This window comes from Mesoplodon densirostris, chromosome 2 (assembly GCF_025265405.1).
Source record: "Mesoplodon densirostris isolate mMesDen1 chromosome 2, mMesDen1 primary haplotype, whole genome shotgun sequence".
In the NCBI taxonomy this organism is placed as follows: Eukaryota; Metazoa; Chordata; class Mammalia; order Artiodactyla; family Ziphiidae; genus Mesoplodon; species Mesoplodon densirostris.
Window position 1 is genome coordinate 77,465,605 of NC_082662.1, and position 17,842 is coordinate 77,483,446.

At 35.0% G+C, this 17,842-nt stretch overlaps 1 protein-coding gene across 4 annotated transcripts in view; it reads right to left on the reverse strand.

Moving 5' to 3' along the window:
* The window catches only part of COL24A1 (collagen type XXIV alpha 1 chain), a 404,516-nt gene that overhangs the window by 143,104 nt on the left and 243,570 nt on the right, over nt 1-17,842 (reverse strand). For all 4 annotated transcript variants that reach the window (XM_060090037.1, XM_060090036.1, XM_060090035.1 and 1 more), the window contains exons 27-31: nt 12,394-12,447; nt 11,061-11,114; nt 4,010-4,063; nt 3,680-3,724; nt 3,517-3,561 (exon numbers count right to left, since the gene is read on the reverse strand). In XM_060090037.1, coding sequence (XP_059946020.1) covers nt 3,517-3,561; nt 3,680-3,724; nt 4,010-4,063; nt 11,061-11,114; nt 12,394-12,447 — 252 coding nt within the window. The remainder of the gene's footprint in view (nt 1-3,516; nt 3,562-3,679; nt 3,725-4,009; nt 4,064-11,060; nt 11,115-12,393; nt 12,448-17,842) is intronic.

The window sequence follows — 17,842 nt, forward strand, 5'->3', positions numbered from 1 at the left end:
CTGAAAGCCAAAGATAAAGAGAGAATCTTGAAAGCAGCCAGAGAAAAATAATACATTATATGCAGGGGAATAATGATAAAGATATGTGTGGACTTCTCATCAGAAATAATGCAGGCCAAAAACAAATAGCATGTCATCTTTACGATGGTGAATGGAAACAAACAAAAACCCCTGTTGACCCAGATTTCTATAACTATAATTATAATTCTATAATTTCAGTGAAAATATCCTTCAAGAATAAAGGTGAAATAAAGAAAAACTAAGAGAATTCATCACTAGAAGAACTTGACTATAAGAAATCTAAAGGAAGTTCTATAGGCTGCAGGGAAGTATACCACTTAGAAATGTGCATCTATAGAAAGGAATGAAGAGCACCAGAAATAGTAAATGCATGGATAATTTTAAAAATCACTACTTTCCTCCTAAATATCTCTAATTTATATTTCATTTATATTAAAGTAGAATTTTAACTTTGCAATATGGGGTTTATAACGTATATAGATATAAAACAAATAGAGCATATAAGACAGGATGCTGGTAAACAGGTCTCTATGGCTGCAAGTTTCTTACAATTATGTTAAGTATTACTCTATTAACTCTAAGTAGACAGTGGAAAGTTACAATGTGATCCCTAAACCACGGGTTGGCAAACTACAGTCTGAGGGCCAAATTTGGACCATCACCTGATTTTTAAATAGTTTTTTTTGAATAGTCATGCTCATTCCTTTATATACCATCTATGGTTGCTTTCACACTATGATGACACTAGAGCTGAGTAGTTGTGACAGAAACCATATGGCCCACAAAGCCTGAAATATTTTGTGGCACTTTACAGAGAAAGTTTGCTGACTCCCGACCTGGAATAACCACTTAAAAGTAATAATGAGAAGTAGAGCTAAAAAGCGAATAGTTAAGTTAGAGTGGCGTTCTCACAATCATTCAGTGCCTAAAGAAGGCACTGCACACCACCACTGTTGCCACGACAGAAGAGAAACAGCCGTAAAAATGGTAGACCTAAATCCAACCACATCAATAACTATATTAAGTGGAAATGGAGCAAACACTAATTAAAAGGCAGAGGTTGTTGGAATGAATAAAAAGGCAAGATCTAACTTTAAGACATTCACTTTAAACATCAAGGCACAGATGGTTTAAAAATAAATGAATGAAAAAGATATGCCATGCAAACAGCTAGAGAGACTTACATATCAAATAAAGTAGATTTCAAAACAAACAGTATTACCAGGGATAAAAAGTATTACCAGAGATATAGAGGAACATTTTGTAATGATAAAAGTCTCAGTTGATTGGGAAGACATAGTAATCATAATGTGAATACTCTAAAAATAGTTTCAAAATACATAAAGCAAACTCTGACAGGATTAAAGAGAGACACAAATACAAAATCATAGTTGGAGAATCTAATACCCTTAACTCATCAACTGAAAGAATATCTAGATAAAAATCAGTAATGTATGAGCTGTTATAGTTTTTATAAGATTTAGAAAACTAAAAAGTTACTCAGGCTTTATCACCTTAATAACACAATGAATCGTATCCTTTCTTCTTGATTCGCCCTTTGAGTCAGATATACGTGTGGCTGAAGGCAAGTATAGGAAACAATGTTGGCCCATAGACAAATATACTTCTCCTGTTTATCTGGACTAGCAGAGTATATATGTGTTACCAGTTTCCTTGTAATACCTAGCTTTAGAATTATGACAATTTAGAGATGCATCTTTATTTTACAGATGAAGAAAATATGATCCAGAGAGCTAACCAATCTAACCAAGACTATACAGATATTAGGAGCGTGCACTAGAACAAAGGTTAATCTGATCTCCAGTGTATCTTTCTACTATACAGCACTGCCTGCTTGTTGACAGTGCATAAATGATGAGAGATGCTGAGATTACCGTGCAGGATCAAACAAATCTTTGGGGCATCTGTGTTTTTTGGATTAATTGATCCAAGCTTCCCTCAGATCTCAAAAGTCTCTTTCAGTTTGATTGAGACCGAGGAGACAATGTAGGTATAAAGTTAAGTAAACCTCAACAACTAGTATTAACTCATGATTTACTGTCACTCACTAAGGTAACTTTACTCTTCCGGTAGTCTATGAAACTTGTTTGCCATAAGCTACCGTTACAAAATGGTTCTAGTAACTTTTATTTGATTGAGAAAATCAAATATCAAATTTTACATTTACCCATGCATATCTGATAGGCTGAAAATGAAGGTAAAACTCTAAGGAATGTCAACAATGTACAAAATGAGTAAGTAATTTTATTTCTCTTGGCCTCATTTTTCTAAAGTAAGAGGAATGGACCTGATAAATTCCAAATTTCTCCACTCAACTACAACATATTGGTTTTGTATACAGTGTAGCAAAGTGGAAAGAATCTCCAGAAACACCATTTACATTGATATAATAGAAACTTAGATGATGAATATTAACACTCAAGGAATGTTCTTTGGCGATGACTTCAATTAATAATATAATGTCACACACAAGTTCTTTTCCTGTATACAGTCATTTTTCTCTTTTAAGTCTCTGCTACTTTAGGTTTGACCATTGGTAAATATAATGCTAGTATGGGAAACAACCGGCAGGGGGCAGCAGATTTCATAGAGGAACAAGTAAATGCAGTGACATTAGTGATAATTACTACAGCAGCTAAAACATTTTTGTCCACTCCTTTTCTGACTCTTCAGATTACTACAGCAGCTAAAACATTTTTGTCCACTCCTTTTCTGACTCTTCAGTTGCAGTATATTTAAATTATGATATAATTTAATAACTTTAAATTATACATATATATATGACAAATCAAAATGTCATTAAAATTATGATTACAAATGGAATTAAAAACCCATACATTTAAGCTCATGTGCTCAAAATTATATATGTATATATGTGTAATATATATGTGTGTGTGTATATATTTCTCTTTTTTAAAAAATACACTTTACTCCCCCTCAGTTAGTGATGATAACCACAGAACTTGTGTTCCAGAGAAGAAATCGTATAATTCTGAGATTTTTGATGGTAGGAAAATATTTAGCATTATATAGTATTAAAAACTCTTAGAGCAGTGCCATGGGAAAACATGATGACACACATAGCTCCACACTCCAAGGGTGCAAACAACACTCAAGGTGAGTTAAAATGAAACTAGGCAAGAAGCTTCAAAGAAGTTTCTTATGTTAGCTTTATTAATATTCTGTTATATTTACATGACATCATACCACTTTATCTTGAAATGGATTTTACAGAAAAACTATGATAGCAGAGGTGAAGTAAAAGTATCAGTTATCACCACCGGTTTATAGATAGGTACAAAAAAGGCCCAGATTGAGTAAGCAATTTGCCTCAATAAAAGACTGACCCAAGGACTGAAGGAGGAAAAGAACTTGTATTCTCTTAGTTTAAAATACTGATTACTAAACAAGAGTTGTATCAGAGAATAAAGTGGATAAAATTTGCTTCTAGCTTGGCCATTTTTAATTACTTACTTGTTTCCCTTGAACTCCTCTCTCTCCAGGGTTTCCAGTCTTACCCTACATAAGAAAGAAAATGCCTGGGTCAAGCAACTCCCTCCCCAAATATGAATCACACACCAAGAAAAACGGAAGATATTATATGTTTATCTTTAATGTGAAATATTTTACTACTTACAATAAGACCATAAGGCCCTCTTTTTCCTTGATCTCCTTTTTCACCCTAACAAGAATCAATACCAGGTGAGTTAATCAGAATGTGAATTATGGTCTTATACACGCTAACATACACTCACATACCAAAAACTAAGACATCAAATACATAGTTCAGTAATAAAAAGAATACATTTCTGTGTGTGTAGTAAAAACTTTATGTATGTTTCATACTTAGACTAAGAAAAAAATTAGAACCATACTTTTATAAGGAAATACATCAGTGTTTAGACAGGTAGGACATATGGGCTCAAAAATATTTAACCGTGTATGAAATGAGAAAATAAGTGATTACCTTGGCACCCTGTATACCTTGTTCTCCTAAGAGACCATCTGGTCCTCTTGGTCCCTAGAGATGGAAAAAATATCCTGTTGTTAATTTTAAATGTTTCTTTTTTACTGTTATGCATCCTTACAAATGGAGACACTGGACTCTTTTTTAGTTGAAAAACTCCTTTTGCTTGTTTCTGTGCCATGAACACAGTAAAGAATACAGCTGAGTATATGGATGAACCCATTTGCATGGGAGAATCAGGCCAGTGTTTTCAAGATTTAACGCCAAATAGTAAATCAGATGACCACAAAAACAGCTGATTCAGTTGTTGAGGTAGCTGTAGTATAGGTTTGTAATTTGAGTATTTTGTTTACCTTATCCTTTACTCTGCAGAAATCCAGGATTTACTCTAAAAACAACTCTAAATTAACTTTAAAGTGGCTGGTTTGTTTGTCCAAACAGTCTTCCTAAGTTTTATATTTTTGAAATGGAACTCTTCTCATCACTTTATTAGAAAAAGAATGCTGACTGCACTGTTCCCCGCTATGCACCTGCTTGACAGCTGAAAGATGGCAAGGGGCACAGAAAAGGAATAGAAAATGCTGCTGGGAATGTTCATGTAAATTTAAAACTTCTCAGCTATGTTGCTATCAATATTAATTCAGTAATTAGTTACGGAGAAGCATTAGTTGCAAAAGTCATTCTCTAATGAAAGAGTACAGTATATGTTCCTTGCCTAATTATAACTGTCCTTGGAAGATCTTAAAGTCCTTTGCAAGGGAATTAATTTAATTCTACAACCATTAACTGAACATATACTGTGAAAAAGGCACTGCATTAAGTGTTATGGGAATCCACATTATGAGATAAGGTAAATTATATAAATAACTATAAAATAGGAAGAGATATTGTGTGTTAAGGGCTAAAGGGATCAAAGGAGGGAGAGAGCTTTCACATGTTTGTAAAGGGAATGAAGATATTATTTTTACAGTCAGAGATCATACTCTAAAAGAAATTCTAGATGGAGGCATAGTATGAGAAGAGGGTAAAGAAGCAGGAAAAAAGATACTTAAGAATGAAAAAAACTAGTTTGTTTAGCTGAGCTGGTGATTACATGGAGTATTTTTTTTAGTATTTCTATATGAATAAATAATTGTGAAAAGACTGGGATTTAAAACGTGAAGGACTGGAGTTTATATTTGAATCAATAAGCAATGAGGAGTCGCTGAAGATTTCTATACAAAACAGTGATACAAATCTCCCAATACAACATGCTGATTTGAAGAAGTCCCGTAGGCTTCAATATCTTCTATTGTACCCCATCTGAGGCCAGCTTAGTTTAGCTTTATACTATTAAAAAGCTGCTTACTTCCGGGAAGATCCCACATGCCGCGGAGCAACTAAATCTGTGCACCGAAACTACTCAGCCTGCGCTCTAGAGCCCGCAAACCACAGCTACTGAGCCCGCGAGCCACAACTACTGAAGCCTGCGCACCTAGAGCCCATGCTCCACAACAAGAGAAGCCACTGCAATGAGAAGTCTACGCACCGCAACGAAGAGTAGCCCCTGCTCCGTGCAACTAGAGAAAGCCCGTGTAGAGCAACAAAGACCCAACGCAGCCAAAAATAAATAAATTTGAATAAATAAATTTTTAAAAAAAGAAATGAAGGAGAAGATATCACTACAGACCGCTGAGACATTAAAGGGAAAATAAGGGACTACTATTGATAGAAACAACTCTTCACACATAAATTCTACACCTTTGGAGTAAACTGACCCATTCTTCAAAAGCAAAACTCAAAACAGGTCAAGGACAAAGAGATTATTTGCATAACTTTGTATCTATTAGAGAAATTGATTTTGTAAATAAAAACCTTCTGAAATAAAAATCTCCAGAACCCGCCCCCCCGCAAAAAAAGAAAAAAAAAACCCTGCTTACTGTAAACAGGACTCTCTTCCTGGGTGCCCTTAGGGTAAGTGCATACCCTGATCCTCTTGGACACATCCACAGGATTGGAGAGAAGACTCACACTCCATGAGGATCTATAGCTCCACTGGGCATACTAAAGCTAAAGCCATAGCTCTAGCCCTACAATTTCTGTCTATATTTAAGGTACTCCATGATCTGTCCCCAGTTTACTTTTTGATCCTATTTTTCCATAAAAGACTGCCAAACTAAGTTAAAGTATTAATGTACAGGACCTTGAATGTCAAATTGAGGAGTATGGACTTAATAGATAAGTGACTTTCAAAGTGTGTTGTTGTTCATTCAACAAACATTTACTGAGTGCCAACTATAAGCCAGGTATTGTTTTAGGCCCGGAGGATACAGTAGGGAGAAGAGACAAATCCCTGAATTTATAAACAAGCAAATAGATATATAAAATTAAAATATAAAATGACTATAGGTAGTCAAGTGTAATGAAGAAAAATAAAGGAGGTTAAGGGACTAGGAGGAGTCCAAGGTGGGGGGCTCCACTTTAGATCAGGGTCTGAGAAGGTTCTCTAAAGTGACATGTGGGTAGATCTGAAGGAGCTGAGACTGCAGGCTATGAAAATAACTTGGGGAAGATCATTCTGGCAGGAGAAATAGCAACTGCAAAGGTCCTGAGGTGGGGGCTTCCTTGGAATGTTTGACAATTAAGTAACTAAAGATGGAAAAAAAGAACAATGTTTAAAGGATGACTCTGAAGTTTTAAGTGCAAAGATCTTTCAGGACCTTGCTCCAATAATCACCTTCATCTTATCAGTAGCCTGTATTGATTCTCTTTCTCCAGCACCTTCTATGCTTATTTTCTTTTTCTGCCCTGTAAGAAAACACTTTCCAAATTTTTTTGGAGTAATAACAATGTGGCTGAGAAAATATGAAAAGGAATCAGTGGTTAGCATTCTAAAATACCACAGAAAACAAGTAAGATCTAGAAATGTATCCACTGGTAACTAGGCACTTAACTCCTTTGCAATATGAAAGTTCTGACTTTCTTGGATATTTTGTTAGTAAGTAACCAGTGGAATTATGACAGCATTAATATAAAAACAAATTGGAAGTGTAAGTTTGGTTAGGGTAGAAAGTGGGGGGAGTGGGGAGAAGATAACAATTTTGACTCTAGACAACCAACCACATGGTAGATCCTGGTAGATTAAGGCTAATGCTAGAGTTAGAAGTCATTCTGTCTAGGTTTCAAAGTTAGCAGCCATAAGGATAAAGCTTCAAAAGGCCCCCAAACATAGAGTAATACATTAAAAAGAATTTTTAAAAATTCTTTGGTCCAAAAATGATTGAAAAAAGTCTCATTTCTTAGATAAAAATAAGATTAAGTGGTTGCCTAGATATATATGTAGAAAAGGCTGCATTGAGCTCAGGAAGAAAGTCTCATAATTAACTGCCAGTTTCTGCCTCAGCACATAGATCACCCACTGTCAAAGCTGAACTAGTCTAAACCCTGCTTTTTAAGATGAAGCAACTGAAGCCTGCAGATATCAATATAAGTGAGTACCCTGATTCACATAATGTCTAAATGTCTAAAGACTATGAATAACTGTGCTTTATTAAGTTTATAATATTTTTTCAAATGTTAAAAAATAAATAGATGTAATCCTGCTATCAAGTGAATTAAGGCTGAAATAGAGGACGTGAAGTTTAGAAGAAGTTTACAAAATGAATATTAAACATGAGTAAAATGCTGATTGGTATTATAGTTGAAAGTAACTCCCTCCAAAATTAAGGAATACTTTAATGATAATCACTCATTTTTTTAATGTTTTCCATTAAAAAATATTTTTACTTAAAAGTACTTTCACATTTATTATTTCATTTACTAAACCAGGACTAGACAGGGAAAAAAGAAAGAGAAGATTCTGCTCCCACTGTGATGACAAAGATAGCCACATTAAGTTAAAAAAATGTCTAAGTACAACAATTATATCTAATTAAAGGCTATAAAGCCTGAGATTTCTAGTTAAGAGGTTAAGGCTGGCAGAACTCTAGGAAAGTTTGGTCCTCTCTATGCTTCAGTTAAGGGTTGGTTCATTAGCTAAAAGCTTAGCTTTATCAATATCTGCCAGTTTCACTTTGATATTGGTTGTAAAAGTTATCCCTGGAGTTATTCTTTGACTCCTGAGACATAACAAGCTTCAGGACAAGCTATAAGAAAATTAGACAAGCAATATTATAATAGGTACCTAATTGGGTATAAAGTTATTTTTTCTAATACCTGCCTTAAAATCTCTACCTATAAAGCTCTTGAAGAATGTATTCTGGTTAAGTTAAAAAAAATCTAATCTTTTCTTTATCCTCTTTTGGAAAAGTTAAAGTTGGCTACAGGTAACTCTCCCATCAAACAATCTCAAACTACATGAATATTTTCAGCCAATCCTGTTATTTTTTTCAGTTACATAAGGGGCAGGATTACACAATCTTCATAAAACTAGTTAGAAAAATTTTCATAATACTAAGTTGTTTAGGTTATTTCCTGAGATGGCAGGTACTGTTGCTTGTCTGAGCTTCTGCTATTCTCTGTCAATATTGTATGATACTTTAAAAGCCACTGGACTGTAAGTCATTAAACCGTAAAATCTATGTGTTAGATCTAAGAAAAAGTTAACCTTGAATCCTCCATGATAGTAAGAGAGTGTCTGACAGATGGTATTATATCAGTAAATGTTAGATAGATGAATGGCAGATGGATGGATAGGAGAGAAGCAGAAGGACAGGCAGACTCCTTGGGTTGTGGTCCTACCATTCATGATGTTTGCATGTTCACCTATGATAACAGTACAAATCACAGGCAGAACAGCAAGGGCATACAAGCACTAGTTTCATAATGAGAGTTCTTTGTGTGGCCCCCTAGTGCAAATGTGCCTAGCTTCCCCTCCAATGTACTGTGACACAGTTGTGTGTCATAAAGTGTTACAGGTGTGTTGGAACTATTGACCCCCTCAGCCTTTGGGGTAGCAAGGAAGGGCTGGGGCACAGGAATTCCCAGCCAGATACTTTTGTCATTTATCCCTGTGGGCTGAACATATAATATATTCTCATTTTTTTGTGAGTGAAAAATATTCGAAAGGGTATTTATTACGATCACATCTATAGTGGAGAATAGATTGGAGAATGGATTGATGGGAGAAGAAGATACTAGGTGATAATTAGAATGGAACTTCATAATACTATATTCTTTCCCAAATATTCTGGTCTTTAGTTCTTTTTGATATTCCCAATGTTCACTGATTATTTGAAATACTCTCCTATAAAGGAGGCACTTTTGCATTAAATAAAGCCTTTATTTCTAAACAAAAAAACCTTGTTTAGAAAATACTTTAAATAATTTAATATTTAAATAATTATGAGAAGACATTTGGGAACAAATCAGTAAAACATATTTGGAGGATGAGAGGAAAATAGACACTTGAAGAGGTGAGAATTGAAAACAAAGTGTCAAATCAGAAAAGAGTAATAATTTGCCCAAGGATCACAGGGAGGTTAGAAAACTGCAGGGAATATGAACTTTCCATATGACTTATCAGATAGTACAAGTGGTTCAGAAACATATCTTGCTTAGGTACATGGCTTATGCCTGGATAATCAATAAGACCTCAATTACTTAGCTAACCAAAGCAAGTATTTCTGTTTTTTAAAATCGTTCACAAAACTGGTTGAACTTTCCCACTGTGAGTAATACAAAGTTGAATAAACACATTTGACCTGACCAAGTACTGAATGCTGGCAGGGTACAGACCACTAAAATGACAGAGTACAGATCATCTTCCATGAGGTTTTTTTTATTATTTTAAATCTCATTTGGGCTAAAATAGATGTGGCCATCAGGATTATTTATAGACTGTAAATCCATAAACCAGAAAGGAAAATAGTTTTTCAGAAAAGAAATGACAATATATAAAAATTTGCTCTCTTTTTTTAATCTTCACCTAAAACACAGCACATGAAATTAAAGTCGTTATTTATTTATTTTGCCTATTTTCTTTTCTTTTCTTTCTTTCTTTTGGCCATGCTGCACAGCTTGCAGGATCTTAGTGACAGCACCAAATCCTAACCACTGGACTGCCAGTGAATTCCTAAAGTTGTTATTTTAAACTGAGCATTTTTCTCCCATTTGCCAACTGGAAAATGGCAGTTAAAAAAAAAAAACAACTTTGTTATTTGGAGGCCATGTTTTTAGAATTTTAAAATATTTTCTTCACTGGCTGTAAAAGTCAAGGTAAAGCCAAGGGAGAAAACAGAGTTCTTAAAGCCCACATATTCAAATTAATCAAGGAAAAATACTCTAGAATTCAATAGGGGTATTGAATAAGCATTGGGTTTGGAATCAGACACACTAAGGTTTGAATCTTGGTTGTGCCATAGACCTGCGTGTCTACAGTTCATATACTTAAACTCTCTGAGCCCCGTTTTCCTCAACTGTGATATCTGAGATAAATGCCTCTCCATCCTAGAGTGGTTTTGAGTATTAGGTTAGATGGTATATGTAAAAGTGCCTGGCACGTGACAGGCATGCAATAAATGGTGGTTCTTATTTCTTTAAAGAAAAAAAAAAAGGATTTAATGTTTAAAAGACTTAAAGAGTGAAAGGTTTTAATTTAATTCTTATGCATAATTATTAGACAATGATGACATATTACCTCTTATTTACAGTGAATAAACTCTTAGTCATCCTGTGTATTCTTATTCTACTTCTTATCACTCTTATTCTGTCATGCTGTTACTATCCCTTGCTATAGAAGTCTCTTGTGAGTAGAAGAATAATTTAAACATCTTTGCGTTCACAATTCCCCCAAAGAATGAAACTGGAAGTTGGGAATAAGAAAGAAGAATTCTTTGTCAATAAGTGAAATTTCTAAAACACAAAATGGAAAAGTATGGTTTTATAAATACAAATGATTATGAATTACATTTAAATTAATGTAGGTAGGTCATCTAATATAATGAAAACAAGAAAAAACCCAACAACTTCTAAGCATGATCTAGAAGATATAGAGCTATTTTTGCTGAACGCATCACTATTTATGATGCCATTTTTAAAAAGGTTAATGCACTTCCTTGATTAGATAACTTACTCTTCGTCCTTTAGGACCTGGACTCCCAGGTGATCCTCTTGCCCCCACAGGGCCCTACATGTTGAAAATTTAAAAATCAGTCATAGAATTAACAGGAATGTTATGAGAACAGTAGTTACAACCTTTCTTATGATATGTAATTCTCCTTGGAAATTCTTAAAATAAAATTGATTAGTCTCCTTTAAAAATATGCTTTAATTATTAAACAAATACCATACTACCCTCCCCCAATATTCTGCTTCTGACATAGTCTACAATTTGGAGAAATTTAATTTCTAAGTATTTATACCCTGAAAAAAAATGGGAAGTATTTAATATTCACTGACCACATAGTTTTTAGGATGAGCACATATGGTGGTGGGAGACACAACACATAAGGGAGACACCCACTTAGCCAGTCTGACCAGTCTAATATTCCTGGTCCATCAAAGAAGCAATGGCTACTTTTGCAAGATTTCTTTCTCATTACTCTAGATATGATAATCCCATCACATAAAAATAGATTTTTTTCTGTTACCATGAAAAATGTCACAGAATTTTCCAAATTTACATGCCACAAAAAAATAGCCTTAAAAGAAGATTAAGTTGTTATTTGTTACTAAGTCAAGTACAATGAATTATTTTTATACCCAATGGTCTCCAGTGCTTAGAAGACAAAATTTATTTATCTATATAACAGAGGTAGATAAAACCAGTGAACTTTCACAGCATCTCAAATCTATTTCTTATCTTACACGAGTAAAAAGATTGGCAACTGTGCCCTAGATCAGTCTTCCTCATTTTAGAAGTCAATGACACATCTATCAGTATACTGGAAGATAGGGCTTATCTTCAAAACAGAAGCTTCACAAAACAGCATAAACCATTTCTGATAATAGTTCTGCTTAGGGGATCACAAAGGCTGATATTCTTCACACTTAAGTTCACAATAACTTTCAAATTTTAATAAGCAAACTTTCTCTTTAGAGATAAGGCTTCATTATCTTTCTGTAACCACAAATGGAGTTTTTCAAAACTCAGTTTTTGAATAAAGGTATATTTTCCATGAATTTTATCAGTTTGAGAATATGTGGAAATTTCTAAGAACAACATGTTGGAAATTCTGCTTGTGATTTGTTCGTCCAATAGGTTTAAGCTTGATTACTGACTCTGTTTTCTTATATGTGGTTATTCAAAATAAAGTTTAGATGTTTTTTATTTTACGTTGCAGAACTATACTATTAGAAGTGAGCAGTAAATAATAGAGCAAGTAGAAGTGAGGAGGTTCAAGATACGATGATATATTCTAGAGTGTTTTGCACTGACTGGGAAGAGAAGTCTTTTCTATACTTACAGGTAATCCCAGTGGACCCATGGCTCCTGGAACCCCAGGAGGACCTGGATATCCCTATAATTTAAGCAAAAATATAAAAGACATAAATTCTCCATCACATCTAATTATTTTCATTGAAGACAAACAAGTAAATTATAAATAGTAACTAAAAGTGATAATGTGATAAGATCTCCCTCTACTATCCAAGACATAAGAGGCCACAGGAACTGTTCCAGAGATAGACAATATAAATAAAAAATGTTTACATAGAAGATGGGTATACTTTTATTAGAAACTCTTTGCCCCTAGAAATGAAGTCTGCTAGCCAGAATCACATATTATAACCTACTGAGAAGAGAATATTCATCTCACATATCTGTAGGTTGTGTTATGCTATGAATAGATGTATATTATGTTATATAGATTGTGAAATCATATCATTTTCAGATGTCAGGGAATTCAATAATTAAGAAACGTGGGCCTCTCCAGGGGACTCCAAGACCAGCAGCCATGAGGCTGAGTGGGTCTTCGTGCTCTGGCTGGGTGTCAGGCCTGTGCCTCTGAGGTGGGAGAGCTGAGTTCAAGACACTGGTAGACCAGAGACCTTCCAGCTCCATGTTAATATCGAACAGTGAAAGCTCTCCCAGAGATCTCCATCTCAACGCTAAGACCCAGCTTCACTCAACGACCAGCAAGCTACAGTGTTGGACACCCTATACCAAACAACTAGCAAGGCAGGAACACAACCCCACCCATTAGCAGAGAGACTGCCTAAAATCATAAAAAGGTCACAGACACCCCAACACAAACCACCGGACATGGTCCTGCCTACCAGAAAGACAAGATCCAGCCTCATCCACCAGAACACAGGCACTAGTCCCCTCCACCAGGAAGCCTACACAACCCACTGAACCAACCTTAGCCACTGGGGGCAGACACCAAAAATAATGGGAACTACGAACCTGCAGCCTGCAAAAAGGAGACCCCAAACACACTAAGGTAAGCAAAATGAGAAGACAGAAACACACAGAAGATGAAGGAGCGAGGTAAAAACCCAACAGACCAAGCAAATGAAGAGGAAACAGGCATTCTACCTGACAAATAATTCAGAGTAATGATAGTAAAGATGATCCAAAATCTTGGAAATAGAATGGAGAAAATACAAGAAACTATTAACAAGGACCTAGAAGAACTAAAGAACAAACAAACAATGATGATCAACACAATAAATAAATTAAAAATTATCTAGAAGGACTCAATAGTAGAATAACTCAGGCAGAAGAATGGATAAATGACTTGGAAGATAAAATAGTTGACATAACTACTGCAGAGCAGAATAAAGAAAAAAGAATGAAAAGAACTGAGGACAGTCTCAGAGACCTCTGGGACAACATTAAACGCACCAACATTCGAATTATAGGAGTGTAAGAAGAAGAGAAAAAGAAAGGGACTGAGAGAATATTTGAAGAGATTATAGTTGAAAAATTCCCTAATATGGGAAAGGATATAGTCAATCAAGGCCAGGAAGTGCAGAGAGTCCCATACAGGACAAATCCTAGGATAAACATGCCAATAAACATATTAACCAAACTATCAAAAATTAAATACAAAGAAAAAATATTAAAAGCAGCAAGGGAAAAGCAACAAATAACATACAAGGGAATCCCCATTAGGTTAACAGCTGATTTTTCAGCAGAAACTCTGCAAGACAGAAGGGAGTGGCAGGACATATTTAAAGTGATGAAAGGGAAAAAACTACAGCTAAGATCTACTATACTCAGCAAGAATCTCAATCAGATTCGACAGAGAAATTAAAACCTTTCCAGACAATCAAAAGCTAACAGAATTCAGCACCAGCAAACCAGCTTTACAACAAATGCTAAAGGAACTTCTCTAGGCAAGAAACACAAGAGAAGGAAAAGACCTACAGTAACAAACCCAAAACAATAAAGAAAATGGTAATAAGAATATAAATATCAATAACTACCTTAAATGTAATGGATTAAATGCTCCAACCAAAAGACATAGACTGGCTGAATGGATACAAAAACAAGAACTGTATGTATGCTGTCTAAAAGAGACCCACTTCAGACCTAGGGACACAGACAGACTGAAAGTGAGGGGATAGAAAAATATATTCCATACAAATGGAAATCAAAAGAAAGCTGGAAGAGCAATACTCATATCACACAAAATAGACTTTAAAATAAAGTCTATTACAAAAGACAATGAAGGACACGATGTAAGGATCAAGTGATCAATCCAAGAAGAAGATATAACAATTGTAAAAATTTATGCACCCAACATAGGAGCACCACAATAAATAAGGCAAATGCTAACAGCCATAAAAAGGGAAATCGACAGTAACACAACCATAGCAGGGGACTTTAACATCCCAGTTTCACCAATGGACAGATGATCCAAAATGAAAGGAAATAAGGAAACACAAGCTTTAAATGACACATTAAACAAGATGGGCTTAATTGATATTTATAGGACATTCCATCCAAAAACAACAAAATGCACTTTCTTCTCAAGTGCTCATGGAATATTCTCCAGGATAGATCATATCTTGGGTCACAAATCAAGCCTCAGTAAATTTAAGAAAATTGAAATCGTACCAAGTATCTTTTCTGACCACAATGCTATGAGAGTAGATATCAATTACAGGAAAAAATCTGTGAAAAATACAAACACATGGAGGCTAAACAATATGCTACTAAATAACCAAGAGACCAGTGAAGAATTCAAAGAGGAAGTCAAATACCTAGAAACAAATGAAAATGAAAACATGGTGACCCAAAACCTATAGGAATCAGCAAAAGCAGTTCTAAGAGGGAAGTTTATAGCAATACAATCCTACCTCAAGAAACAAGAAACATCTAAAATAAATAACCTAACCTTACACCTAAAGCAATTAGAGAAAGAAGAGCAAAAAACCCCAAAGTTAGCAAAAGGAAAGAAATCATAAAAATCAGTTCAGAAATAAATGAAAAAGAAATGAAGGAAACAATAGCAAAGATCAATAAAACTAAAAGCTGGTTCTTTGAAAAGATAAACAAAATTGATAAACCATTAGCCAGACTCATCAGGAAAAAAAGGGAGAAGACTCAAATCAATAGAATAAGAAATGAAAAAGGAGAAGTAACAACGGACACTGCAGAAATACAAAGGATCATGAGAGATTACTACAAGCAACTATATGCCAATAAAATGGACAACTTGGAAGAAGTGAACAAATTCTTAGAAAAGCACAACCTTCGGAGACTGAACCAGGAAGAAACAGAAAATATAAACAGACTAATCACAAGCACTGAAATTGAGACTGTGATTAAAAATCTTGCAACAAACAAAAGCCCAGGACCAGACGGCTTCACAGGCGAATTCTATCAAACATTTAGAGAAGAGCTAACACCTATCCTTCTCAAACTCTTCCAAAATATAGCAGAGGGAGGAACACTCCCAAACTCATTCTACAAGGCCACCATCACCCTGATACCAAAACCAGACAAAGATGTCACAAAGAAAGAAAACTACAGGCCAATATCACTGATGAACATGGGTGCAAAAATCCTTAACATAATACTAGCAAACAGAATCCAACAGCACATGAAAAGGATCATACACCATGATCAAGTGAGGTTTACCCCAGGAATGCAAGGATTTTTCAATATAGGCAAATCAACCAACGTGATAAACCATATTAAAAAATTGAAGGAGAAAAACCATAAGATCATCTCAATAGATACAGAAAAAGCTTTCAACAAAATTCAACACCCATTTATGATAAAAACCCTCTAGAAAGTAGGCACAGAGGGAACTTTCCTCAACATAATAAAGGCCATATATGACAAACCCACAGCTAGCATCATTCTCAGTGAAAAACTGAAACCATTTCCTCTAAGATCAGGAACAAGACAAGGGTGTCCACTCTCACCACTATTATTCAACATAGTTTTGGAAGTCTTAGCCTCAGTAATGAGAGAAGAAAAAGAAATAAAAGGAATCCAAATCGGAAAAGAAGAAGTCGAGCTGTCACTGTTTGCAGATGAAATGACACTATACATGGAGAATCCTAAAGATGCTACCAGAAAACTACTAGAGGTAATCAATGCATTTGGTAAAGTAGCAGGATACAAAATTAATGCATAGAAATCTCTTGCATTCCTATACACTAATGATGAAAAATCTGAAAGAGAAAATAAGGAAACACTCCCATTTACCATTGCAACAAAAAGAATAAAATACCTAGGAATAAACCTACCTGAGGAGACAAAAGACCTGCATGCAGAAAACTATAAGACTCTGATGAAAGAAATTAAAGATGATACCAACAGATGGAGAGATATACCATGTTCTTGGATTGGAAGAATCAACCTTGTGAAAATGACTACACTACCCAAAGCAATCTACAGATTCAGTGCAATCCCTATCAAACTACCAATGACATTTTTTACAGAAGCAGAACAAAAAATTTCACAATTTATATGGAAACACAAAAGACCCGGAATAGCCAAAGGAATCTTGAAAAAGAAAAATGGAGCTGGAGGAATTAGGTTCCTGGACTTCAGAGTATACTACAAAGCTACAGTAACCAAGACAGTATAGTACTGGCACAAAAACAAAAATATAGATCAATGGAACAGGATAGAAAGACCAGAGGTAAACCCACACACATATGGTCACCTTATTTTTGATAAAGGAGGCAAGAATATATAATAGAGAAAAGACAGCCTCTTCAATTAGTGGTGCTGGGAAAACTGGACAGCTACATGGAAAAGAATGAAATTAGAACAATCCCTAACACCATACATAAAAATAAACTCAAAATGGATTAAAGACCCAAATGTAAGGCCAGACACTATAAAACTGTTAGAGGAAAACATAGGCAGAACACTCTATGACATAAATCACAGCAAGATCCTTTCTGACCCACCTCCTAGAGAAATGGAAATAAAAACAAAATTAAACAAATGGGACCTAATGAAACTTAGAAGCTTTTGCACAGCAAAGGAAACCATAAACAAGCCGAGTAGACAGCCCTCAGAATGGGAGAAAATATTTGCAAATGAAGCAACTGACAAAGGATTAATCTCCAAAATTTACAGGCAGCTCATGCAGCTCAATATCCAAAAAACAAACAACCCAATCCAAAAATGGGCAGAAGACCTAAACAGACATTTCTCCAAAGAAGACATACAGATAGTCAAGAGGCACATGAAAAGATGCTCAACATCACTAATCATTAGAGAAATGCAAATCAAAACTACAATGAGCTATCATCTCACACAGGTCAGAATGGCCATCATGAAAAAATCTATAAATAATAAATGCTGGAGAGGGTGTGGAGAAAAGGGAGCCCTTTTGCACTGTTGGTGGGAATGTAAATTGGTACAGCCACTATGGAGAACAGTATGGAGGTTCCTTAAAAAACGAAAAATAGAACTACCATATGACCCAGCAATCCCTC